Source organism: Marmota marmota, unplaced genomic scaffold (genome assembly GCF_001458135.2).
Source record: "Marmota marmota marmota unplaced genomic scaffold, marMar, whole genome shotgun sequence".
In the NCBI taxonomy this organism is placed as follows: Eukaryota; Metazoa; Chordata; class Mammalia; order Rodentia; family Sciuridae; genus Marmota; species Marmota marmota.
In genome coordinates, this window is record NW_026000130.1 from 7,245,659 (window position 1) to 7,272,111 (window position 26,453).

The window sequence follows — 26,453 nt, forward strand, 5'->3', positions numbered from 1 at the left end:
TGGTGAACAGGGATGAAGGGAAGGTATGGGAAGGGCCAGGTGTCTAAACCCTGTTTGAGCAGCATCTTTGTCATTTGGGGACTGGCAGTCTGCCCTGCCAGGGCCCTTTAACCACTCAAGCTCACCTGGTGAAGAAGCTTGAAGCTCATATACTGCTACAATCTGAATATGGTTTATGCTCACCAAAACTCATGTTGAGGCTTGGTCCTCAATGCAGTAGGGTTGGTAGGTTGGCCCTAGTGGGAGGTGCTTGGGTCACAGAGTTAGAGATCTTACCAATGGATGAATGGCTTTTTCCAGTGAGTTCTCACCACTGTGGGATTGGTTTAATTAATACAAGAGTGGATTGTTTTAAAGCAAGTCCACCCCTTGCTTTGTCTCTCTCACACACCTCCCCCTGTACTGCCATGAGTTGAAACAGCATGAGGCACTCACTAGAAGCTGACAGGTTATAATTGCCTGATCTCAGACACACCAGCCTCCAGAACCATGAGCCAAAGTAAATATCTTTTTCTCTATAAATTACCCACTCTCAGGTAGTTTGTTATAGCAACAGAAAACAGCCTAAGACACATGCCTAGCCCACAGGAATAGAGTACTGTGGCAGAACCAGGATGAACCCAGAGTCCACACCCTTAAGAACTATGCCCCAATGCTCTAAATGTCAGGTCCAAAATCCACCAAACAGCAGCTGGTGGTAAAAGGAGTTATTTGCACATAAGGTCCTGCCCAAATCAACCACCCACATACCATTCATGTTCCAAGTAAAAGCATCCCGCAGCTTCTGCCCATCGATCTCCATGTCCAGCCGGATGGGCACCAGTACCTCAGGCTGGGATGCATTCTCATGGATTACAGCTGGGTCGTGGTCATCAAAGCTGAAAGTGAAATGGCAGCAGCAGTCAGCCAGGAAATTATGCATCCCTGTGCCTGTGGCCCCAAGCATGTGAGTTTTTGCTTTCCTCTGTACTGCTGGATCATTGTAAATGGGTTGAAGGGGAAAGACTACTTCTTATAAGGACCTTCACTTAACACTGAGGCAGCACAGATGAGTGAGTCCAGCAGAGGTCCCAAGGCCAGAATCGAATAGAGACTGGAGGGGCCATAAATGACAAGTATCTGCCTGTCTGCAGATAATGCTGCAACAGGGTAGAGATGCACACTTCATGGATGCACAGGGAAGGGACAGGAAGCTGCTGACTCTGAAAGTGGAACAAGGTCTAGATGTACTCTAATGGAATATTTAAGCCCCAAATAGAACATTCAAAGAAAACTATGGGAAAGAAGAAGGGCATTTCCAGACGAGGAAATACCCAAGGAAAGGCCAAGAGACAGGAAAATGGATGAACTGCAAAGGGAGCAGCAAACAGACTGCTGAAGGTAGAGAGAGATCACATGGGAGAGTGGTCCTGGAGAACACCACAAAGCTGATGGGTGTCAAAGTGATGACAGTTCTCCATCTCAGGATGCGAAATCTGGCTCTTGCCCTGAGGGAGTTCCAGAAAGATTCTGAGGAAGAAACTGATGTACTTTAGGAAGATAAAGAGGGAAAAGACAGTGCAGGCATGTTGGTGACAGGATAGAGCGGAAGCCTCAGTTGTCTTCTTCCTCTCAGACTGTGAACTGCCTTCAGAGAGCTAGGGAAACAGATGACAGACCAATGAGGAAAACACTCCCAATTGCCAGGGATGAGTGCTCTGGGGAACACAGACAGGGAAACGGGTAGGAATGCTGGAGAGAGGAGTGCCCACTTGCAAGGGGGAGATGACACTCAAGTATGAAATGGGAAGGAAGGGAGAGGAAGGGAGGGAGAAGTGAAGGAAGGTAGGAAAGAAAGAAAAAAGAAGGGAATGGGGGAAAAGGGAGGATGAGTGGGGTAAGGATGAGCCTTGCAGATGCTGCTAAAAGTGAGCTCCAGCAGAATAAAGTGTAAGACACAGTCCTGGGCCATTTGAGAGCAACAAGGAGGTCGATGGTTCTGAGGCAGGGTGAGTGATGCAGAGCACAGCACAGTAGCACCACCACTACCAGGCCAGGCCTCTGCTGGCCTGGCTGGTGGTGGTGAACTCATGCCTCTGCTCTGAGTGTGATTGGGAGTCTGGAGGATTCTTTGAGTGGCAATAAAATTTGTCCAAGCAGAGGCCCATGATGACTGCAGAGTTCAAAATGCAAAACGAGGAGACAAGGAGAGGCTGCTGCAAATTCCCATGAGACCTGAGAGGAAGCTGGCCAAGGGTGGCCCAATTCCAGAAACTCAGGGGTTTGTGCAAATAATCTGCAAAGACTAGACTTGTGGTGTGAGAAAAAGGAAGGAGAAGAGAAAGAATGCAAGGCTTTTGGCCTGAGCAAGGGGAAAGATGGACACCAAATCTCACAATAGAGAAGTTTGCAGTTACCAAGTGCCTGGCTAAGGACAGAAGGAAGGGTGGTGGTCAGGGAGGTCTGGGCCTCTGAGACAAAAATGGGGATAGAAGCCTGCAAAATGTTCCCCAAGATATCTATGTTCTAATCTCTAAAACCTGTGACCATTACCTCATGTGGGCCCAAAAAAGGAGACTGCAAATGTGACTAAGTGAAGGACCCTGAGAGATTATCCAGCTGGGTCCTATATTATATCAGTGTCCTTCTAAGAAGAAACAGAGGGACCTTTCACACACACAAAGGGAGAGGCCATGTGACCAAGGAGGCAAGGACTGAAGTGATGTGGCCATAAGCCAAGAAATGATCACCACCAGAGCCAGAAGAGACGAGGAACAGATTTGCCGCTAGAATCTCCAAAGGGAACACAGCTCTGCCCAAACCTTGATTTTGGCCTAGTGAAATGATTTTAGATTCTTGGCTTACAGAACTGCAAAAGAATAGAACCTGTGCTGCTTTAAATCACCCAGTTAATGGTGGTTAGTTCTAGCAGTCACAGGGAACTGATATAGTGAGAGTCATATGGACAACAGACTGGCAGTGGCCAGCTCGTAAAAAATGGAGGGCAGAGGAAAGGACTGAACCCCTGGGAAGACGCCTGAGATACTGGAGAAATGAGGAGGAAAAAAGTGAAAGAATCAAAACAGGCAGAGCCAGGGAGACTGAGGAAAGCCAGGGACAAGTCCTGGGAGTCAGGGAAAAATAGTCTCTCAAGGAGGAGGAGGCAGTAATGTAGCATGATGGGAAAAACACAATGTCACAGCATAGTATTCTCTGGAAAGGGGACTGAAAGTCGCTGAGGAACAGACATGGAATCTACATGGCAGCATTTCCTCACCAAAGGGGGAAAGTTCTCTTCTTGTCCCGGCCCATGCGGTTCCTGTTGATTGTGGTGGAACATGGCACAGCATCCAGATGATGGGAGCTGTTGGGCAGGGTGGGCACCCACTGGCTGTTCCTCTTGGCCTTCTGTTCCCTGGAGAGACACAGGAAAAAGCACCCCAGCCCTGTAAGACTAGGAGACTAATTCTGTTCACCAGTCCTCTACTCGTGGACGCCTACTACACTGCTGCTAGGCTCCCACCTATGAAGGATGCCTGTACACCCTGACTCTACAGGGCTCTGTTCCTCAGGCTCTCACTAGCATTGTACAGCGGGGAAGGGTGCAAAGGAGCATTAGACATGGTCCAGAGCATGAGTTGGTGCTAACCCATAGCAATGGCTACATGCTAGGCTTGGCTCCCACAGAAGCATGTCCTTAATTATGGGAATGAACGCTTTCCAGAGGAGTGGATGCTGCAGAGGAGCTTTAAACACTGAGTCATGGAGGGGTTCATTGTGGGGAGGAAAGGGTGTTTAAGGAAAACAGTAGGGATAACAGCTCTATGAGCTTTCAAAGGAGTGGTAGAGGCTGGACAGAGATACCCCATCACAGGGTCTCAAGAGTTTTGTGAGGAAAAAAAAAAAAAAAAAGAGTTTTGTGAGAAACTGACTTACCCAGCACATGGCTAAAAGTCCTCAGGGTTAAAAGGGAGAGATATCATTAGACTGTGATTTTTTTTTTTTTTTTTTTAAAGACAGTCTCACTCATGTAGCACCAGCTGGCCCTCCCAGGCTCAAAAGATCCTCCCACCTCGGCCTCCTGCCTCAGCCTTCCAAGTAAGTGGCACCACAGACTTGTGCCACCATGCCCAACAGACCATGACTTAAGACGTGCCAGGCATCCTGAGATGAACTTGGCAAGTCTTCTGGCTCCTGAGCTTCCAGAGCAGTGGAGGTGAAAAGATGGATTGGTGAACACCTTTTACAAAGTGACACCCAAGGTAATTTAAATAACCCATGTCCCATGAAGGACTCATTCTTTTCTCTGAATTCCAGGTACTTTTATGACTGAGAAAATCCCCAAAACTGTTTTACACTGAAGTTCTGGACAGATAAGAGCACTCAGGTTCTTTGTGTATTCATCTTCCCTGGCAAAAAGGTGAGCAACAAGAGAGCAATGAGTTTGTCATTCACCTTTATATCCCTACTAACACCTTTATATCTGCACAAATGACTCCTGCAATAACTTTCTGTTCAGAAAAAGTGGTGACAACCACTTGACAGCATTCTCAAGGAGCAATCTGGGGAAAGTAACACATAAGCCTTTTTCCTTCCCGTGGGTGATGAAGGGCAAAGACAGTAGCCAGGCCTGCCTTGGCCCTGGGTCCTTTAACTGTTGTTTTTTTTTTCTAAAGCTGTGGCCACTTATACTCCCAATGCTGAGGTTTGGGATCACCCCTTGAGTGTGGGTGGCAGCAGGGAGAAATTTACAGTACCCAGTCAGCTTAACTAGACAATGCAAACGATGTTACACATCACAGACATAACAAATATAAAAAAACAGACTTAGTCATACACAGAATGTGAGAATCTAAGTCATGAACTCTAACCTTACTCCTCATGCAAGATCTTCCCAGAGGCCCCATGAGAGGGCATTCCGCCTCTGCCAAACTGTCCAGTGATGGGGTGGGGAGGCTGACAGGCCCCTTGTCAAGCTGACTGAATAGTGTGGAGCCAGTCAAAGCTGCTTCCCTTGAACCTCTGACATCTCTTACCCCTGTTTATCTTGACCTCCAGGCTAAGAGGATTCTACTCACTCAGCTGGTCCTCAGATGACATGATCATCAAGACTCTGTTTACACTCCATAAAAGGTTTCCAGCTGACTTGTGCAAACTTAAAAGTGCTGTCCATATGTACATAATTTCCTTCTATGACTTCCTGGTAAAGTCTAGCCATCTTTATGTTCCTACCACATCCCTTGAGGGAATAAGAATCTGCCGAGCACATGTCTACAAAACTAGCCAGACTGGATGCATGCCACTTTTCTTGGGGAGAATCAATTCAATAGCAGAGTTGAGAGAAAATCTACAAAGAAATGATTTTCCACAACCATACAATTCTGAACAATAATCCTTTTCCCCCTAGTGTTCTTTGCTTTTGTGTATATAAGCACATTTTTTATTGAGAGAAAAAAAGCATAAAATAAGTAGGTACAATCTTGTATTCTGCATGTCTCACTCAAGTGAGCCACTTCTAAGATGGCTGAAGAGTCTATTTAATCATGACTCGGAAAGGTCACATTCTAGTCCATTCAAGTGGCTGCAGTTTCTAATACCTGGCCTTCCTAAGGCTGGACACTGAAAGGCTCCATAGTCTCCATTATTATTCATTACTCTTCAAAAAACATCTCTGTACATATAATGGGTCTATGTATTAATTTTATTCTTTTAAATTATTTCCCTAGGACAACTCCCAGGGAGAAACTAATGAACCAGCAAAAAAAAAAAAAAAAAAAGTTTGATGTTTTAACACTTTGCAAAAAAATTTATACTTATCTTTAGAGCTATCTCCAGAATGAAAGTGTGGCCAGTTCTATCAAACCTGCCCCAATTCTTTGTTTTTTTTATTTGAATTTTTAAAATTATAGTGAATGTATGAAGGTATAACTGAGAGCATGTGCTTAGCCTGAACAAAGGCCTGGATTCAATTCTCAGCACTCAAAAAAATAATATTAAACATGAGGACAAACAGTCTTCCAGTGTTTGTGTACCTCTTGTATTTCCAGGTCTGAACCATCCTGTATTTATCTATTGGAGGTTGGGAGTTCAATGGTAGAACATGTGCTCAAAGGCCTTGGTTTCAATCCCAGCATCACCATCCAAAAAAATTTTTTTAAATAAATCTGGATGTATAGACTAAATTACAACATACAAAATTTCTAATTACACGGCCTTTTTAATTGTCTCTGAAAAGATTATAAGTTTTTAAACATTCAAATATATTGTTTCTTTGTGAGTTTATCTGAGCCACTGTTTTTCTGACAAATGAATCCCTCGTTCAAGGCACTCCTGACCACTCTCCAGAATTCAAGATTTAGCCTATGCTTCTTAGGAAATCCAGAGACAAAGAAGAAACTTAGACAATTGTATGCTCAGTGGATAAAGTGGTGAAAGACATTTCAGTTCAACTCCACCCCAACCTGTTCTTGAGTATGAGAAGAATCCCTGCAGGTATCCCTGGAGTACACCTGGGTCAGGAGTACATTACCTGAGGTACGTGGGGGGCTCTGTGCTGATTGACACAGCCTTGTACTTTTCATCATTGCCATCCAGGATCTCTTCCACCTCTGAGGCTTTTAACAGAGTCACGCTGGTGGCCAGAGTGGTATATCCATGATCTGTAAGTGGAAAGACACCGCTGTGGTCACCCTGCTGGCAGTGGCAGTAAACAGCAGCCAGCCAATTGGAGACAGCACATCAAGGTCCTCACATGCAGGAGGTGGGAAAAGCAAAGTGTCAAACTTACTACTGCTGAACACTGGCCTCTTCCAAACGGGTAATCTGGATGGTGGGCTCTTTTTAGAAGTCATACTGAGTAAAGCCTCCATTGGGATTGATTTAGACTAATTTTCTCCAGAGCACTAGCTCAGGGGCAAAGGAAGCACAGCACTTGGGGCAGCTGCAGCACTAAGGGCTACAATAGACTCAGGAAGGCTCCAGAATAACACCCCAGTGGGAAGAGGTCTGACACCACCACAATTCACAACACAAAGCAAGGTGGGGAGATGGAGTGAAAGATGAAGAACACTTTTCTTTTAAAACAAGAGCCCAGAGAGTTGGGAAGAGCTGCTTCACACCAGAAATTTCTGTCCCCAAGCAAGTGTTGTCATGCTATCTGGAAAACAGGAGAGATTCTAGGCAACTTGACCTCTAGCTCTTCCAGGGAACCTTGGTCAAGAGCTGCTACCTGTATGTGGGCCCAAGCTGGTTTCTCCTGGAATCAATTGGTTATAGAGAAGGTATGTCCAAAGCACAAAGCAGAAGCATCACCAAGATTTCACCAGGGACTTGCCGAGGGAAAAGCAAAGCTAGGAAGTCACTGCATTAGTGACTGATGCTCCACTTGGGGCAGAAGGAACACAGAGGAAAAACCATTTTAAGCAAATGAGTGGAAATGTTATAACAGCAAATATAAAGCAGCTCCGGCTCCTGCGTTAAAAGAACCCTGAGTTTGCCCACAGCGGGCAAAACCACAGCAGTACTTACAGATGCAACCAAACAAGACAGACTGCAAAGCAACACACACACACACACACACACACACACACACACACACACACATTCTCAGGCTCAGGGCAGCTCTCTACAAGGCACCATTGCCAAACGGGAAGCAGTTTTGTCACATGGCACACTGCATCCAGTGTCCCTGTGGATATGTCTTCCAATGAAGCCCTCAGAATGGCTAAAGAGCATATTTGCCCTACACAGAGCTGCCATGGCCTGAAGCATGCTACTTTCACTAGTGTCAGGCAGCTCACCTAGTAAGCAATAGGCACATGGCAGGCCACATTGAGCAGGGACATGCACATGAGCTTAGCACACTGGCTGTTGGGGGAATGAAGTGCTATGGATGGATGTGCTCTGGGAGGCAAGCAGTGAAAGCCTCAGAGGGGAGTGGGGGCTGGGGCCACCACCCACCACTAGGGCTGCATGGAGGATGACTATGGCAACACGCCCACGGCAGATGACAGAGCATCGCAGCATTCCTAAAACGTTTTGAAACCAACATGTCTTCACAGCACCTGCTACTGTCCCAGCCCTGGTCCTCAACCCCCACTGGCCCAGCTGAAAATACCTGACAATGGATAACCAATAGCTCTCTGAGCTGCACTCTCACCTGAGCTGCATGTGTGCTTACAGGGCAGCCCTGCCCCTGGGATGCTCCTGCTTGGCTAAGGTCAAGGCTGCAGTGAAGACACTGGAGTGAAAACGTTTTATCTTCATGACATAAGCGAGTGGTTTTGAAACAGGTTTACAAACCCTCGTGAAGACGCACCCTTAGTGTTAGGTTTTGTTTTTTTACCATGTGACGATGCAACTATTTTCTTCCTCTCTTCCACAGTGGCTAGTCGCCTCCAGAGTGAGGGGTATCTCTTGTACAGAGAACCTCGGAACATACGGAGGTAGTTTCCCACCTATGAGGTAAAGCAAGAAGGCTCATTATGAGGGTCACATCTCCATGTAGAAGGGGAGGGTCCTGGTATGCAGAGGATCTGTTGGATTGAGTGTCCAACAAACAGGCCTTCAGGTGGACCCCAGGCGCCAGGCTTTCAGCAACAATAAAACACATTCTGCTGACATCAAGGGTTCAACAGCAGTGCACATCTGGCCTGCATCTGTGCATTCTGACAACAGAATCAAGTTCCGAAGGGTCTGACCAGATGTCTACAAGGGAGGCCCCCAGAGCTTAGTAAGAAGACCCCAGAGTTTAGCAAGAAGCTCATGGTGATTTGATTTTAGAATAAGGATCTCTGGCACTTTCCATAAACGCAAAGCTTCTTTGACCTTCTTTTATCTTAAGAAGCAGACTTTGATATTTTTATGATGTAATAAACACTGAAAAGTCTTTTAATTTTAGACAGATGCACGGTAATTTCCCCATGGCCTGTGTTGCTTTGTTTAGTAACAAAGCCCAAACTGAGGATACCAAAAGAATTTTCCAAAGAGTTAAAAATCACTTATTGACAATCACCAGGCTGCCACATAAATCATTACTTCCTCAAACAATAGCTTCAGTTTGTACTATATAGAAAGTAACTTTTTTCATGAAAAGAAAGCTAGTCCTAAAGTTTGTATAAAGATACCCCATAGTCTCAACTTTTCAGAAACAGTTGCTTCAGAGTCACATTGTAGAAGACAGCCACAGATGGAGTACCAGGTGCTAGTTTCAACTGCATCCTAGACTTATATGCTTAGCAACTCTGAACTTGCCCTACAAAGGTGCACTTCTATATTTCTCCCATTCTATCTACCCAGAATAGTATATATTTAGTAAAAGTGCATATCTCCATGTTTCATAAAGGGAAGATCAACAACCAAGGCTCCTAAACATCATAAGAAGAGAAAGACAAAGACACAGTGAGTCCCTCAGTGCCAGACAGAGAACACAGACATCTTGTTGCTATCTGGCATGCATATTGTTACCATCCAAGGGTAAAAGTACAGTTTCCATTAGATTTTTGAAAATATGTTGACAATACTGGCTACCATGATTGCCTTGAAAGTTCTGCAGGACTCTCAGACCCTACACACCTTCCAAGGTCCCTTCAAAACTTAGGATACTGAGGTTTGCCTTCCTGGCTTTGCCCTGAACCAGGCTTTGCCCTCTCTGAATTCAGAATCCTTAAATGTAAAATGAAGATGCTGGACTTGATTTCTTAGAGTTCTCTAGCTCTATGCTTCTGGCTTGGTATATCTAGCTGCCTATAGAAGGTGGGAAAACAGTGACACATACTCATAATGACTGCAGATACTCTTTGATGACAGCTCCACAATGTCACACAGAGGCACCATCTGTATTGCTCTGGCCAGCCTACCACTCTGAATATAGTGCCTGTTTTCCAAGGTGAAGGACTAATATTGCAGGATCTACTGGAAAATAGTGCTATTACCTAAACCCTTCCCTCAACTCCAAAGACCTGGTGACTGTTAAGCTGGGTCCAAGAGAGTAAACTGCCTCTCCATTTGGGTCTCAGGATGATTATTCTCACTTAACAGAAAAGACCAGGTGGGAAGGGGCTAAATGAGAAGACTGAAGTCAGCCTTCTAGAACCTAAAATGCATTTGGGGTTGATTCTTAGAGACCATCTAGTCTAAACATTTCATTATACATGTGAGAACGAAGATATCAGCTGAGGACAGAGCTTGGTGGTAGAGCATGTGCTTAGCATGCACAAAGCCCTAGGTTGGATCCCCAAAGACAGACGGAAGGGCTGAACCTAAGCCTCCAGGGGTTTTCTTCCCACCTTGCCACGTGCTGCTTCTCAATTGCTCCATCAAAAAAAATGAGAACTTTCCTTTCAAAAGTACTACCCTCTACCAAGTGAGGTGGCGCACAGCTGTAATCCTAGTGGCTCAGGCCCTAAGCAATTTAGCAAGACCCTGTCTCAACATAAAAATATAAAAAGGGCTGAAGATATAGCTCAGTGGTTAAGCGTCCCTGGGTTCAATCCCTAATACCCAAAAAAGGTACCATCCTCTCAGAGTCCAGGCCAAACAGATTCCTTTTTCATTCATTAGATCAGGTATAGGTTTCTTTAAAACAACCTGCCCAATATCACACACTGAAACTCCTCAACTGCCTTTTACACCCTGCATTTATACAGATACCTACTCACTGCTGAGGACCATTCTAAACCGTGGGAGATGGATAGACATGACTCCATGTCCTCAGAACATTCTTCCTGGAACAACAGCATTTAAAGTGACAACATGTAAAGTTTATTGCATCCTGCTCTTTTTGTTTTATTAAAAAACTGGTGAAAAGTGGAAACACTAAAGTTCTGATGAGACAACAATAACTTGATACAGCAATAACAGGAATCATGGGGGTGTCCTAAAAACCTTGGCGTGACCAGTATGAGGCTTCATTCATCACACTGTTCAATTGTCAAAAAAAAAAAGTAACAACATGAATGAAATGTTGGTGTGTGATACTGAAAACCACTGCAAGGAGAGGTAACCCTTGGCATTCTGTAATGACTTTAGCTCTCCAGAGTTGGCACTTACCTCCTTACACAAGAGACTCTACTGCTTGATATTTGCTCATATGATTTTTTTAATCTACAATTTAAAAACAAAAAAGAATATAAAGAGGTGGGCATGGTACTGCATATCTAATCCCAGCTACTGTGATGGCTGAGGCAGAAGGATATTGAGCTCTAGGCCAGCCAGAGCAACATGGGGAGGCCCCCCATTTTAATTTTTTTTAAAGGAAAATCAAATAGCTGAGGACTGCTGTGAGATCTAAAAGAACAGGGCTAGCTGCAAAAATATATATATATACTCAGTACAAACCCCCACTGATGGGCCATTTGTAGGGTTTTCCTAAAGTCAGTCGTCCAGCTGATTCAACAAAGCCCTGCCACTTCTAGTTAAGGATTAAAGAATCCTTAAGATTTTTCCCTTGTAATAATTCAGGATCAGTTCACAGATAATCAACGTATCAACTGCTTCAATAGCTGAAAGATCCAATTCCAAGCACTGGGGCCTTATCCACCCCAAAGCAAACATCCTTCTCCCAATCAGTTTCTTCAGATAAACAAAGGCCAAAACACCTCCACCACCCACCTCAGAGGAAATGAAGACAAAGGGGATGGGCCTTTTCTAAGTCTCAGGTTCACCACCCCAGATTTCAGGACTTTGCCTGGAGCAACGGGAGGGAGTGCCCCTGAGGTTTCCAACATCTCAGAAGGTTCAAAGGCAGTAGTGCAGCCACTCCGCCCCCAGGAGCCACAAGGGCTAACATAAGATCCCATTCCTTTGCGTCGGGCTGGAGCTGTACCAACTTAGCGCAAGTCCGGTGGTATCTTAAGCCCTGGCAGCAGATAGCGTCCGAGACGACTGAAATGGGTAAGTAAACCCAGATCAAGTAGGGGCCGGCCCGGCCACGCCCACCAGACCACGCCCCGCAGCCCCAAGCACGCGCCCGCCCGCCCGCCGCCGCCGCCGCGATGAATGGTGACGCGCGCTCCCGGCGCACAGACCCGCCCCGGGGCTCCCGCGGGACCGGGGCCGGGGAGGGCAAGAACGCGCCGCGGGCTACCTCAGAGCCGATCATGTAGAATTCGCCGTCGTCCTCCAGCTGGAACTTGACGGGCTTCTGCCCGAAGGTCTTGCTCAGTGCCATCATCATCATTGCGGCGGCGGAGGCGAGCGGCCGGAGCCGAGATGTGAAGGATCAGATAGGCTGGGGTGGGGCCGGGGCGCGCCGAACCGAGGGGAACCGGGGCCAGGAGGGGAAGGGAGGGCCGGGCAGGCGCTCGCGCCACCACCGGGCTCCTAAGCTGCCGCCACAGAAGACGACCAGGCCTCCCTTAGTGCGCAAGCGCGGGCGTTGACGCTGACGCGCGCGCCGCCGCCCAAACAAAAGATCAGGCGCGTTCCCGCAAAATCCTTAAAGGAACCACTACCAGTTTCTTTTCCATTCTAGGATGTTTCCCAAGTCTTGTGCGATGAAGGCTTCTCATGGACCGAAATAGCCACTGAGGGCCTGAGTCAGGCGGTGGCTTTCCCAGTCTCACAGCCAGGACTGGCATTCAGCCCAGGGGTGAAGAAAGGAAGTGAGGCCTGAAGACCCGGAGGAAGACAGCTACATCTGGAAACCTGAGAGGCCCTCATGTTTTGTGACCCCAGGCCGGAACCTCGGTTTCCGCATCCAGAAACACAGTGCAGCTAAGCAGATAAGAAGGATTATAGGAATAGATATCCCAGTTCATACCCACAGCTGTTCCTTTGGCTTCGGGGATGGGCAGAATGGCAACAATGGGTGGGGGCTGGGTTGGGCAAAGGCTTTGGAGTTTGGCAATATTCAAAGACCCAGGTGTTATTTGGTTTGGCTGGTGCATTAGATGAACGTTGGAGGGGGGTGGGTACACCTTCATTCCTTCCTTTGCTGTGTGCTTTGTTCTTACAACAAGTCCAGCCCTGCCCTGGGGCTCTGTCCTGTAGCACTTATAGCCTAAAGGGAGTGGGGGCAACACTAAGAAAGTGTCACAGCAACCATACAGCAGTAATGGCATGAAGTCAAAAACAGCCCACTAGTGACGATTTTATACAGTTCAGTCTAATAAAATTGCAGCTGTAATAGGGTACTACTATGAGGAAGACAAGTGGGACTGGAAAACAGTGAAAGGAGATGCAGGAAAACTGGGAAGGGCCATGATAACTACGTTTTGTTCTGTGTTTTCACAGCAGTGGGAACTAAAGTATTTTAGAATAGGAGTGGGTTGTGGCATGATTAGATAAAAGGACGGCCACTTTGGAGCATGAACTGCAGGGGTCAGTGGGGAAGCGAGGAACTAGTTAAGAAGCCACTGCAGGTGTTCTTCCAAAAGTGATGGAGGAATGGAGCAGAAGGAGCCCTGAGCATTGTGCCCAGCCCCAAGGATAGGAGGCTTGGGGAAAGGGGTTTCAATCCTGACTCCGAAGACAAGGCCAACCCAAAGGAACACCGTCACAAAGAGAGCAGGTAGGTAATTAGAAAACAATCCTGTTTAATGACAGTCCTTAGTAAAAAAAAAAAGGAAACAAACAAAAAACCTTTGTACACTGTACACACATTTACATGGCTTTGGAGGATACCAGTATTTGGATGAGGGCTTCAGAACGACCCGGCCAGGGATAGAATTGAGGTATGTTGGGGCCTCTAAGGCTCCTGGTCTCCAGGAGGAAGCAGCCCCCTTCCCAGCTGACTGGATCTTTTAGCCTGCATCCTGGAGAACAGATCTCTTGACTCATCAACGAGAATGCATCCAGATCCAAGCATGTACCCAGAGCTGATTTCTCAGGAAAGGGTCTTGCCCCAAGGCCCAGTTGGTTGACCAGGGTAGAAAGCCACAGAGCTCCTAGCACCCCCCAGTTCCAGTACCAGAACCCTGCAGGCATCTCCCATACTTGAGCATAGCCTGACAGGAAGGCATAGAGTGAGGATGCTGTAGTTCCCCCATCTCTGCCAAGGTCCTATCCTGAGGGGCAGAGATGAAAACACTGGGCAGCCAGGTTTGACCAAGGCCAGCCCCAAGATCTCCCTCACTTTTAAGTAAAGCCTCCTTGCCCAGTCTGAGACAGTTGCTGGCAGTTGACCATGACCCGCATGGTGCTTCTCTGCAGTTGTCTTGGTGGTTGCACCCCCATCCCACCCCCCTGAGTAAACATAGCTCTGTCCCATTCTGGTGCCCTGAGACACAAAGATGGCTGTGGGTCCATATCCTGATATAAGTGGTATTGGTCTGGCAGGGATCAGAGCCCCTGAGGGCTTCAGCGGAAAGTGTTGACAGTCTCAGCACAGCTGAAGAAGTCAGGGCCCACTAGACGGGGGAAGCCATCCAAAGCCTTCACCTTCACAGGATCAAACTTCCAATAGAGTCGACCACGCAGGAAGTAGGCATAGCCTAAAGAGAAAAGAAGATCAGGCCTGGGAAAGTGGATAGAGGGCCCTGTGCCTGCCTGTCAGGCTGTGCCCAAGTACGGGCTTGGGGAAGACAGGCCTTGGATACTGTTAAGTTCCTTGAAACCTGAAGGTTCCAGAGCCAGTCTTTTAGTTTCAGAACTTTCATTTCTCTCCAGGGAATGCTTCCAGCTACACAAGAGTCTAGTCCAGCCTGACAGGTGCAAGGAGTCTTAGAACCCAATTCCTACCTTTCCTTCTCCTCTCACTTACCTGGTCATCTTACTTCCACACCTGCCAACCAGACTACACAGAGACATGCTGGAGTCCCAGAGCCTGAGGCTAACCCAACAGCTCTCCCACTGGGTCCCAAATTGGGGGAGCAAAGAAGCAAAGAGAGGGCAGTCAAGTGAGATAGTACTAGATTTTGAGTTCCAAACTGGTTCTAGTCCTCTACCGAAAGTTTCCCAGTGGTAGGATTGGAGTGCTGGCTCTACACTGTCTATCTGAGTGGCCCTGGTTAGGGACCTCATTGCATGAGCCTCTCTGAAAAGTGGGTTCATAAGAGGTGTTACATGAGAGGGCTCATCTGAGCATTGCAAGAGACACGGAAGGAGCTTGGTGTTATGCTTAGAGCATTCATAGTCCTCAGTGTACAGTGATCATTCATTCATTCATTTTGCAGTGTTGGGGATCAAACCCAGGACTTGCTTACCACAGGTAAGTGCTCTACCACTGGGCTAAATCCTCTCCCTTGTTTACTAACTGTGACCAAAGGATCTGGGCAAGTCCTTGCACCGCTCTGGTACTCAGTCTCTTCATTTGCAACACAGGGTCTAGCAATGGCTGGCCACCAGGAGGGGGTAAGATGTGGGGAGACAGAGGACCTGTTATAAAGAGCTGGGCCTCTTGAAGTGGGTGTGACGAGGTTTAACTGCCACCAGATGGGGGATGCAACTGCTGCACCCACCTCCCACCAGCTATCCTACCCACAACACACCATCAGCATCCTGGAAGGCAGCGTCAATCTCAGAAGGCACCCCTCGCCAATCAGTGGCCCGACGTGGCACAGGACTGTCCACACGCCGAATGTTGGGATGGAAACGCCAGTAGTCCCCACCTCGGAAGAAGTAGATCTTGTTCTTCTCAGTACCCCAGACCAAGGCAGCATGGATTGGGGACCCCACCAGGCCCAGCTCTGAGAGGGGTGCAGGACCCAGGACAGGCTTCTCACCATCATATACCCAGTACTGAGCACCTGCAGAGAGGGAAAGCTGCAAGGAGCTATCAAGCTACTGTGACCACGCCCAACCACTGTGTACCTTCTAGGTCACCACCACAGACTCTCCCAGACTCAGTTTCCTTTTCCATAAAATATATGAGCCAATTATATCTGCTCAGCATTCCCAGCCTCAGGGGGATGTTGGAACCCAGCTGAGATAAGTAGGGCAGTGAAGAGTCTTTAAAAGAGCACATGGGGAAGGTTATTCTACTCAGCAGAGGGCTACCTGGGTTCCTGCTGTATCCCCTAGCATTTAGTTGCCTGTCACAAATGCCTGTTGACCACTCCCTGGGACCCAGCCCTGTCACAGCAGGTCCTGGCTGTCTAGGAACCCACATAGAGTTTCCCATTCTGTGCTTTTGTTTATGAAATCCTGCCACCTGGAATACTCCAGGCTCTCATCTCTGCTAGTTGAAAGTTGAAAGCTGAAAGCATGGGCTTCAGAGTCACCAGACCTGGATCAAATTCTTCCTCTGCCTTTTTCAAGCTGTGCTCTCAAGTGAGTCACTTCATCATGTAAGCATTCCAGAGGCCCCATCCCTAGAATTCCACCTCATAAGGTCACTTTGAGGGTCGAGTGCACCAACGTGCATGTGCAATAACTTTCAATGCTATTCTGATCTCAATAGCTACCTTCTTTGGGAGCCTCCCAGCTATGCTTGATGAGTGATCCATGCTATCTCTTGGCCCTGAGTCTTCTGGGCATCATCTCCCTACCAATTATGTCTCTGAGGAACTGTCTGTTGCTACCCTTGGCCATGACATTCCTGATGATAGGAGGTCACTTGAGCTGACTCCCAATCCATACTCACCTTGGAAGAACCAAATGTGGCCCTGAGCATCCTCAAAGGCAGCATCCACAGGGCTTGGTAGTCCCTGCCAGTGGCGAGAAGCCAATGCAGGGTACCCAGGCTGCAGTCGGCCACTGCGCAGCCTCCACACAAAGCCTGCCTTAAAGAAAAAAAGCTCTCCCCGGATGGTGGAGACTGCATCAAAGGAGGCCTCACAGGCATCAGGTGGAACTTCCGGCTGGGGCGAAATAGAGGGATCAGAAAAGAGGTCATACTGGAGCTTCAGAGGCTAGCGGGGTCTCACTCCTGACTTTCCACCCTCCTCAGTCTCACCTCCACTGGTGCAATCTCATTGGTGTCTATCCCAGGCCGGGGACCTAGAGCTGAGGCCTGGGAGGTGGAGGCCCGCCGGGGCTGGCCATATAGGTGCTGGATGCCCCTACGGTCATCTGGGCTGAGGCTCAGTGGGTAGCGGAAGGTGTAGAAAGGGGACATAAGGGCTTTAGCTGCTGTTGTGTGTTGCAGCCCCAGCACATGGCCAAATTCATGAGCTGCCACTTGTAGCAGGTCAGTGCCTGGAAAAGGGAGGTAGATTAGTAATCCCCCACCTTCAATCACCAGTTACCAAAGCTCTAGACCTGAGCTTGGGTCCATGGTAGGTGCCCATTCTCTCTGGTCTCCACTTGTTCCATCTGGAAAACGGGTCTCCAGCCCATACCCTGGTTGTCCCCAATAGTCCAGGTCTCATCATAGTCGAAGTGGACATCCCCTTCTCGGTGAGTTTTGGGGAAGAAGGCATGGGCCAGGATACCTCCAGGCCCATCAAATGGCAAGTTGTCCCCATGCCAGTACCTGTGGGTGGGTGGGGATAGAGTCAGTGGCTGCTGGAAGTAGGGTTTTTCCCCTCAGGGGTCCTATGCTGCATACTCACCTGGTGAAGTCAATCATGATGTCAGCATGGCCCTCATGAACCTCAGTGAAGGTAAGTGGCGTCACCTCACTCCATACCTGTAGGGCCTCCGCCACAGTCTGCCGTACCTGCTCCCGTACCAGCTGCCATGGGAACCGGAGGATCCTGGGGGGAGGTGGAGGGGCCTGGGCCTGGGCCTGGGGCAGAGAAGCTCCTGATGCCTGAGGAGCGGAGAGTTGCCCCTGGATGCTCAGGGGGTGGGTGTACTCTAGGTTGAAAGCCAGGTATGCTCTGAGCCTTAGGTGCAACCATCTGGTCTCCCTGGCCATGTGGGTACATCTTTGTATGGGTTTGTGAGTACTTAGATATATACAGGTTTCTACATTTGGTAGAAATAATACAAAAAATGAGAATCCCAAGACCTGCCAATGCTACTCACTATGGGGGAGACCCTGGGCTTTTAAGCCCTGTCTTGGTTCCCAGTTCCCCACCCAGGGAGTACCCAAGGCCTCCACAATCTCGGCTCTAATGCTGTATGTCACTAGATCATTCTCTCTCAGGCTAAATCTCAGCCCACTATCACCTGCCCAGAGGCCTTCCATATCACCCATTGAGGAGCCTTCTATTACTGTCCCTGCTCACCATGTTTTCCACCTGTATGAGGCCTAAATTATGAGGGTAGATTTGAATAACCACCTCCCAGGGAGGACCAGGCTGTGACTCTGTCTCATTCACCATGGAGTCTCAGGCCTGGCCTTTACAGTCCCCAGTAAAGCCTGCCTGGGAGACTGAACACCCATCCCAGGCATGTGCTGAGATTCTTTGGGGGGATGACAGATGACCCACCCCCTGTTCAATGGGAGGGTGTCAGACTGTGTGTGTGTCTGAACTGGAGTGTCAAAAGAGTTTTGGTCCAAGGATGACTGGGGTCAATGGGTAAACAAATTTGTTAACTATGTAGATCTAGTCCTGTGTGTGTCTTGTGAAGCAGGATGATAGGTTCTCATATGGACACAAAGTCCTGCTCTGGTGGCCTCTGGCCTCTACCTGTAGGTGAGGTCTGTCTTCTCCCAGCGTCCTCCAGACAACACAAAGCGCTTCTGTCGATTACGGGCATTCAGCCCATCTGGTGGGTCAGGCACACCACAGCGAGGAGGTCTGGGGCTATTGGCAGGTGGGAAGGCCTCCTGAGTGGCCAGGGCAGGTGCCAGGCTACTAGGCAGAGCTGCATGCTGAATCTGCGGCCCTCTTCTCACAGGGTGGTGGTGGTGGTGGTAGGTATCCTGGGCAAGAAAGAGGATGCAAGAGCCAGGTCAGACCATAGTCCTCATGGCCCATAGCTAAAGGTGAGGCTCATCAGCACAGTAGTGTACAGCATCTGTGCACAGTGTGAAGAGTGAGGGCTGGGAGGGGTGTTGGCATAGAGCAGGGTCCTTTGGCCCTGACATCTTGTTCCAAGGCATCAAGCTTTCTCATCCTCCCTTCCTGGAGAGCCCTGGGCTGCCTGTCACCAATCCCTGCTCAGGTCAGTGAAGTCTGGATGGGGCACACTAAATTTGGGGGACCATGAGCCTGTGAGCCCCTAACTGCAATCTCCATTTACACCTGGAATAGAACCAAAAAGCTTCTAGGAAATATTAGGCAAACTCCTTCTGCTTCCCCCAATGCTCTTTCCTCACTGAGCAAACTGATTGCTATCTCCCTTTCTTCTGGTGTTAATTGAGCAAAGACACACACCTTGTCCTGTTATGCAAATAACAGGATGCCCAGGATGTCCCCTCCTCTCTCTCCCAGCATCCTTGCACTGTGGCCTTTATTTGTTTACCTGACAAATGGGGTCATAATCCCCTCTCCAGGGTTGATCTAAAGGTGAAATAAGATGATGGATATTGAGTACTCACCAGAGGCCTGGTACCTGGTAACTGAGGACTTATTTCCTTTTTTTTTTTTTGCTGGGTGTGTTGGAGATTGAATTCAGTGTCTCACATTCATATGCTTTATCACTGAGCTATATTCCCAGCCCCCCTGACATCTGATTCCTAGCAGAGATGGTTTTGTTCACACTCTGCCAGGTTTAGGCACACAGTGCGAGCTAGATATGTGATCTGCCTACCCGTTTCATGCAGGGAGGGTGGAAGCAGCCGGATACGAGATATCCAGTCCCATCTGTGCCAAACCCCCAGGACCACAGATGGCAATTTTGACCTGAGCTGCATCCTCTCACCCTCTGAGAGTCCCCATTGCAGAAGTCACAGTTCTCATGCATGAGAAAAGCAGAAACTCAGAGAGGCTGGGAGACCCTGCAAGGTCACCTAGCAAGGGCATGGTGGCTAAATGAAGACCTTGGTGTCCCAGGCCAAAGGCCAGGGCCTGGCTCCAAAACACTGCGCAAAAAACAGGTCTACTTCCTGGGCTGGAGGAGAGGATGAAGCTGTGTTGTTTACTGAGACGTTCAGCACCTGTCTGGTCTGGGCCTGTCTGACTGAAGCAGCTGCAGCCTCCCCACAGCCATATTTGGGGTGGGAGCCTGACCACTCAGTCTCCGCCTTCAGCCTCAGCCTCTGGCAGCTCTCCCACACTCCAGGCACCCAGAGCTCTGATCAGGGTACCAGCCTTTCAAGCTCCTCATTCCAGAGCTGAGGATTCAACTCCCAAGGACACTGCATCAAAAAAAGGCCCTTCTGAACCATCCGGGGTACTTGGAGCTACTTTAGATGTGAGCAATTAATAATAAGTTAAATTAAGTTTTGAACTTATTTACCTTGTACAGTACAGCCAAAGTGGTAGGTCTCGCCTGATTCTGGACTTACTGTTAATAAGTTAATTCTGGACTTACTGTTAATACTGTGGTGGACCAGTACCCTGCTTATAGCTACACTGACCTGCTCTTAGTCCCTGATGGAACTCTTATCAACTCCACTGTCATCATCCCCATTTCTCAAACAAGGAGATGGAGCAGCTTGCTTAGATAATAGCTGGCAGGGAGTGGACCTTCTGTGCTCTCAATTGGCCTCCCTCCCTTGCTGTCTGCTTTGTTCTTGAGGGTTGAATCATCTGTCCCCTGGAGGAGGAACCCTGGCTGGCCTCACCTAGTAACAGAAAAATGGAAAATTATTAAGTACTTGCTATTTCCCAGGCACTCTGCATATGGGCTCATTGAATCTTCTACTCATTGAATCTTCCACTCTACTCTAAGATGGGCATGAATCCAAATCCAAGGTCTCACCCTGAAAATGTGGACCCCAGTCTGTGTGACTAGCTGCAAGGACCTGCTCCTATTTGGCCTATCTAGGGGAGAAACAGATTCTTTCTGTCAACCCTAGCAGGGTATGGCGGCCCTCCCTGAGAACCTCTAACAACCTGAGAGTTCAGCCTGTCAGCTCGGTTTATGCTAGAAATCTCTCTCCTCTGCTGCCCAGTGAAGCCTGGTATAGCTAGTCATGAAGAGAGGGACAATAATTGATATATATACCCCATATACCCTGTTCCTTCCACTCCTTCTCTCATGAGGAACCAAGACCATGGTCAGACAACCCTAAACAGTCACTGTCTTCTTTTAGCCTTCCCCATCCCTCAAATGGGGGATGGCACCAAAGAGCTAAGTGACATCCTTCTGTAATATCCACTGCAGCATCTGGCCCCATTCTCTGCCTCTGAGGCCCTTCCCTCAGATAGAGAATTTGTTCTCCCCAAATTCTCTATCCTCCCAGGACTATTGTGATCCAGCATAAGGTGTATTATTAGTGGGCACAGACCACTTGCAGCCTTATCTACAGCCTTGGGGAGTTTGGGGACCAGCCCTTACCTCTTTTCTTGGAAGATGAAACAGAGCCCAGAGAGGTCAAGGTCTTTTTTTTTCAGAGTCACAAAGCAAGTCAGGCAAGAGCTGGTCTCAGACCGGGACTCATGTCTTCTCCCTTCCAGTACTTCCAACTCCTACCCCCAGCTCTTGGCTTATCTCCCAAACCCACATACCTGAGAAATTTCTGCTTCTAGTGCATTCCCTCATTCTTAGCTCCTTTGGGCTTCCCTGTGCTAGGTGCTTGGCTCACTCTGCCCCACCCTTCTCTGTTCTAACAGCCACCAACCCACAGCCTGAGACACACTCAAGGAATTTCTTGGCTGACCCAGTCTTCTGGTGGAGCTTAGAGACTCAAGGACAGTGCCTGGTCAACTTCTAATCCACAAAATGGTGGAGGGGAGATAAGGGAGGACCCCAGACTAGGAAACCAGTTTGACCCCAGTTTGCTTTCTAATTGGTTTAATTAAGCACAGCTATGTTTTCTGCTGTTAGTAAGAGGTGATTTCGAGAAGAGAGCACTGTGTTACACTGTGAGGAAGACAGGAAAGCATATCAGGCCATTCTCTGAAACATCAGACCCATCTGAGGGTCCCAGAGGCCAAGCAACCTGCCTACGGCACACAGCCACTTGACAGGCAGGATTGTCTTCTTTTTGCTTCTGCCTAATGGGCCATCTTCTCACCTCTCTGCTGGTTTTAGGAAGGTAGGCAGCTTTGTCCCACTAAGTTGCAGACAGGGCTTTAATCAGCCCTGAAAGCTGGGAACAGGGATAGATAAATATTTACAGAAATCTCCTGGCCCTGTTGAAGGCAGCCTAGGGATAAACACATTGGAGGTGACCCCAAATGCTCCAAGTATGTCAGTAGCAATAGACAACAACCCAGCTCAGACTCCACCTGGCCCCCAACCCCAATGCTACCCCCTGCATAAACATCACAGTGACAGTTACAGGTGACAGAGTGGCTTCAGTGTGCCTGACATTACCTCATTTAATCCTCAATAGTAGGCACTATTACCCCTCCTACCCCCTTCCCCATTACAGATAGAGCGGGTGAGGTTCTGAAGGGGAAGAGGACTCACTCAGGATCACATGGTTCAAATCTCTCCAATTCTTGAACTCATAGGTTCAGTTGCTACCCAGGGGACGGAGGAGGGCTGGGGAAGATGCAAGATCTCCAGATAGATTTGCCCTCTACCCATTGTACCCCATCTTTCCATGCCCTTCCACTCTCATAGCCAGCACCAGGCAAGACTGGCCCAGGCACAGCCAATGTGGCTGGACAAAGCCTTAAATCCCAGGATGCCTGCCTGTCACATCCTCCTGCTCTTATCTCTGGCCAAGCTATCTGGATGCCTCAGCTGCCCAGCGAGTAGACCAGATACCCAGGGCCCTGTGGGTCTGAAGTGGTCCAGACTCTGGCTCTAAGCCCTGCCTGTTCCCCCCACCCCACACACACCACCACCACTTTCTTTACACAGCTTTGCTTTCTTACCTGGATTTTCTTCTCCTCTCCCAAACACATGTTTCATACTTTTCCATTTTCTCCCCATCCATTACTCTCTGAGGATCTCAATCACTCATGGTACCCCTTTCTTGCTGACCCCCATTGAAAGATCACACACGCTGCACTTCTAATTCTCCCAAACCTGCCTCATGCAGGTGACCAGAGGGAGGCATCTTCTCCAGGCTCACACTCCATTTTCCCCAGAGAAGTCTCTCCCCTCCCCAACTCTTTCAGTATCTTCCTTCCACTGCACACCTGCAGGCCCGCTTTCAGTGGCCACACACCTGGAAGCTGACAACTGCCTGAGACCTGCTGGCTTTGTCCCTGGAATGAATAGGGGGCCCTCTAACCACTCCCTTTGCTGCTCTCCCAACACACACCCCAGCATTCGCGGCTGGGAGCAGGTCGCCAAGCTGGGAGGGGGCGTGAATCCAGCGCCGACTCCCGCCCCTCCAGCCTGAGCGATCCCGGCGCAGGTTCCACTTGCATACCTCTAGGGACGGGAAGCTCATTATTATACCCACGGAGACCCAGAAGGCGTTTCAGGTACCGGCTGCCCCAGCCCACCCGGGGCGCCCCCATGAGTCCAGCTCGGCCGGTGAGCCCATCGCGTGCCTGGTCTTCCCTTGGGGATGAGCAGCAGGCCAGTGACGGGCACTCACCAGCGGCTTGGCCCGGGCCAGCAGCGGCGGCGGCAAAAGCAGCAGCAGCAGCAGTAGCGGGAACAGGAGCGCGCGTGGGTCCGCGCCTCGGTACCCGGCGGCCCGTGCCATCCGCCCCGGGGCTGCTGGGCCTGCTGGGCCGCGCCGGGCCACCGCCCCTTATAGCCTCTGTCCCGCCTCGAGTCCGCCCCAGCCCGGCCCGCCCCCGCTGCCTTTTGTTCTAAACTTTCCCTGTCGCAGCAGCCTGGGTGGGGGAGGTAGATCCGGAGGGGCTAGACCGGCAGGGATCGGAGCCTGGAGACTAGAGTCCGGTTCTGGAGCGGCCCCAGCTCCAGCCCTCGGAAGTCTGGTGCTGGGTAACCCTGGCCAGCCAGTGCTGCTCTGGGCTGTGTGGGACCTTGCTGTGTGGGACAGGGCGTCCAGAGCCTCAGACCTAATAGAGTCTGAGAGGGTTGAGATTCACTCCTCCCAAGACTTACCCCCACCTTTAAAGACTCATCATTAGGCGGAGTCTCAATGGTGGCCTAACCTCTAACCTGTCTGTGACAGGTGTTCTTGCCCATGGGCAAATTGTCCTATCCCTTAGAGACATCTCCACCCCCTTCCTTCTGGAAGATGGCACAATAGCTACTGTGAAGAAAGGGCTATTAAAAAGTGTCCTGGGGGAAACAGGCATATGGCAGAGACTGGCCAGTCCCTCACCTTGGAACAGATCAGAGATAATTTATAGATGAGGAAACTGAGGCTCTGTGAGGGAAGGGCCAGGCTTTTCTATGCCAGAAGGCGAGTGGAGGGTCAGGAGACCCTCTAGCTGGTCAGCTGGGGAGAGTAAGCTGTAAGAAGGCTATAGGAGGGTATCTGAGTAGGTGACTGGGGTCCTGGGCTGTCTGCTGGTTAGGGCTCAACAGGTCCCTGTGAATCTCAGAGCCAGCCATTTCAGACATGAAGGAGAAAAGTAAGAATCAAAGGATGGGGTAGCGTCCACATGCTGGAAAGGATCCTCAGGTCTCATCCTCAATTGCAAGAGGGTGCCCACTCCTGCCCTGTAATGAAGAAGGGCCTCCCCACTGCAACAGGTAGTCTTCCCCATCATGGGCAACCCTGCAGAGTCCAGATGTAGGCAGTGGCTTCCTCCCATCCTGTCAGGCAGGGCCCTGAGCTGCTGCAAGGTGATGTAATATAAGCTTGGACCAAGAAATGGGGGTGGGGTGCACTTCACAGCTTCTCTAGAAAGACTCCACAGAGACCCCTAGAGGGGGAGTAGGGGCAAGACAGAAGTGAGAGTTAACTACCTAGACTGCCAATCTTTTCCTTTAAAGTGATTCACTTTTTAATTTAATTTTTTATTAGTGCATATAGTTATACATAATAGTTGGGTTAATTTTGACAAAAATCATATAAGCATGAAATTTGGTTTACTCATTTCAGTTCCTGGTGCCTCCTTGCCCCTCCTCCCTTCCCTCTACTGGTCTTCCTTTCACTCATTCATTTTTTTAAAAAAATTTTTTTGAGGTACCGAGGATTGAACTCAGGGGCACTGGACCACTAAGCCATGTCCCCAGCCCTATTTTGTACTCTATTTAGAGACAGGGTCTCACTGAGTTGCTTAGTGCCTTGCTTTTGCTGAGGCTGACTTCAAATTCATGACCCTTCAGCCTCAGCCTCCAGAGACACTGGGATTACAGGTATGCACCTCCACACCCAGCTCATTTGTTTATTTTTGATTGGTGCTTTATAGATAAATATAAAGGTGGAATTCACTGTGGTATATTTATACATGTACATAATTTTGTAAAATTCATTCTGCATTTCCTGCCTTTTCCCATCCCTCCTCCTTCTCTATTTTCTTCTTCTATTCCATTGATCTTCCTTCTATCTTTATGATGTTCAACATCCTCTCCCCACCCCATGTACTCCACCTTTTGCATATGAGAAAAAACATCGGACCCTTGATTTTTGGAGTCTGGCTCATTTTACTTAGAAAGTGACTTACTTTTTAGAGGTAGACATTTCAATGCTTGTTTCAGTGTCAGCAATTCAAGAATTCATGAATTGAATCAATACGTTTTCTGATACACATGAAAATACATAATTTTCAAAATTAAACATTCATTTGTGAAACTATCTTAAAATGGCCTTGAGTGCCATGGTCATCTTACTGGGAAGCCTACCCTGGAGGTAGATGGTAACTTTTACTTCAGAGAGAAGAAAACTGAAGACCTGGCAGGGGAGGGCTCTGCTGCAGAGGATGGTTGAAAGAAGTAAATGTTAAGAACATAGGAACCTGCATGACTTTCACATACAGTATGTGTGGCTGGGAACAGCTCCGCCTGCATTTAGCTGAGTGGGACCAGGTAGGGCTAGATCCAACTCAGCTAGCTGTTTGTCTTTGCCCCTGGTCCCTCTTATTCATAGAGGGATCTCAGCTCTTCACCCATCTCCTGGATGCTTTTGTTCTTGGTGATTTCCTGATTTCAGGTGGCCTCTGCTGGCACACCAGACAATGAAAAGGGAGGGGAAAGAATTCAGGGTTCTCCCTGCCTCCAACTAAGGGTCATAATATGACCACAGCAAAGTCACCTAGGAAAGACCATAAAAACCTCGAGTTCCTGATGGGTTGGAAAGCCTTCTAAATCTAGGCCTCTGGCTTCACCTTGGCCTGAAACAAAGATGCTAAAATCTTTAGATCTCAGGATTCAAACATCTGTATTTGAATTGAATTCATGAATTGAATCAATACATTTTCTGATACATATGAAAATATATAATTTTCAAAATTAAACATTCATAATTCGTGTACTTGGTTTGACCCTTAGCCAAGTAAACATGTCTTTGCACTCTGGTCACAGCCTTTAGGACGGACACATTACTTGAATGTCGCGTGAATGCTATCAGTGTCTGGCGCTGAATCGGTGGGGTCAAGATCCCAGGGGACCAGCCGGGATTAACAGTCGCGTAGCAGAGCCTCCTAGCACCCGGACGGGCGGGGTGGGTGAGTGCGAGGACAACACTGCTAGAGGTTGCGGGCGCTGGAAGAGTCAAAAAGTATCGGTACGCCCCCTAGTGGGAGTTCTGGGGACAGATTTCTGCAGTC

General features: G+C 48.8%; 2 protein-coding genes across 6 annotated transcripts in view; both read right to left on the reverse strand.

Annotated features, from left to right (window-relative positions):
• Positions 1-12,344, reverse strand: part of Smarcb1 (SWI/SNF related, matrix associated, actin dependent regulator of chromatin, subfamily b, member 1) — a 32,449-nt gene extending 20,105 nt beyond the window's left edge. Inside the window, exons 1-5 of one of the 2 annotated variants that reach the window (XM_015500335.2) lie at positions 12,065-12,344; positions 8,324-8,435; positions 6,509-6,638; positions 3,257-3,394; positions 751-878 (exon numbers count right to left, since the gene is read on the reverse strand). In XM_015500335.2, the coding sequence (XP_015355821.1) occupies positions 751-878; positions 3,257-3,394; positions 6,509-6,638; positions 8,324-8,435; positions 12,065-12,157 (601 nt within the window). In that variant the 5' untranslated portion in view covers positions 12,158-12,344. Of the gene's footprint in view, positions 1-750; positions 879-3,256; positions 3,395-6,508; positions 6,639-8,296; positions 8,436-12,064 lie in introns of both variants that reach the window. The other variant, XM_015500334.2, reaches the window with a different exon arrangement.
• A 1,150-nt stretch (positions 12,345-13,494) lies between these two features.
• On the reverse strand, positions 13,495-23,521 carry Mmp11 (matrix metallopeptidase 11). 4 transcript variants are annotated; one of them, XM_048785060.1, is made up of 9 exons: positions 23,360-23,481; positions 20,273-20,479; positions 18,438-18,673; positions 17,412-17,658; positions 17,199-17,332; positions 16,814-17,055; positions 16,502-16,718; positions 15,408-15,665; positions 13,495-14,411 (listed from the first exon to the last, which is right to left on the reverse strand). In XM_048785060.1, the coding sequence occupies exons 3-9, from the start codon at positions 18,505-18,507 to the stop codon at positions 14,278-14,280; spliced, it is 1,302 nt and encodes a 433-aa protein (XP_048641017.1). In that variant the 5' UTR covers positions 18,508-18,673; positions 20,273-20,479; positions 23,360-23,481; the 3' UTR covers positions 13,495-14,277. The 4 variants fall into 4 exon arrangements, with proteins under 4 accessions (XP_048641017.1, XP_048641016.1, XP_015355819.1 ...); XM_048785059.1 differs by lacking the exon at positions 20,273-20,479 and having other exon boundaries at positions 15,408-15,527; positions 17,412-17,555; positions 23,360-23,518; XM_015500333.2 differs by lacking the exon at positions 20,273-20,479 and having other exon boundaries at positions 17,412-17,555; positions 23,360-23,516.
• Positions 23,522-26,453: the final 2,932 nt, after the last annotated feature.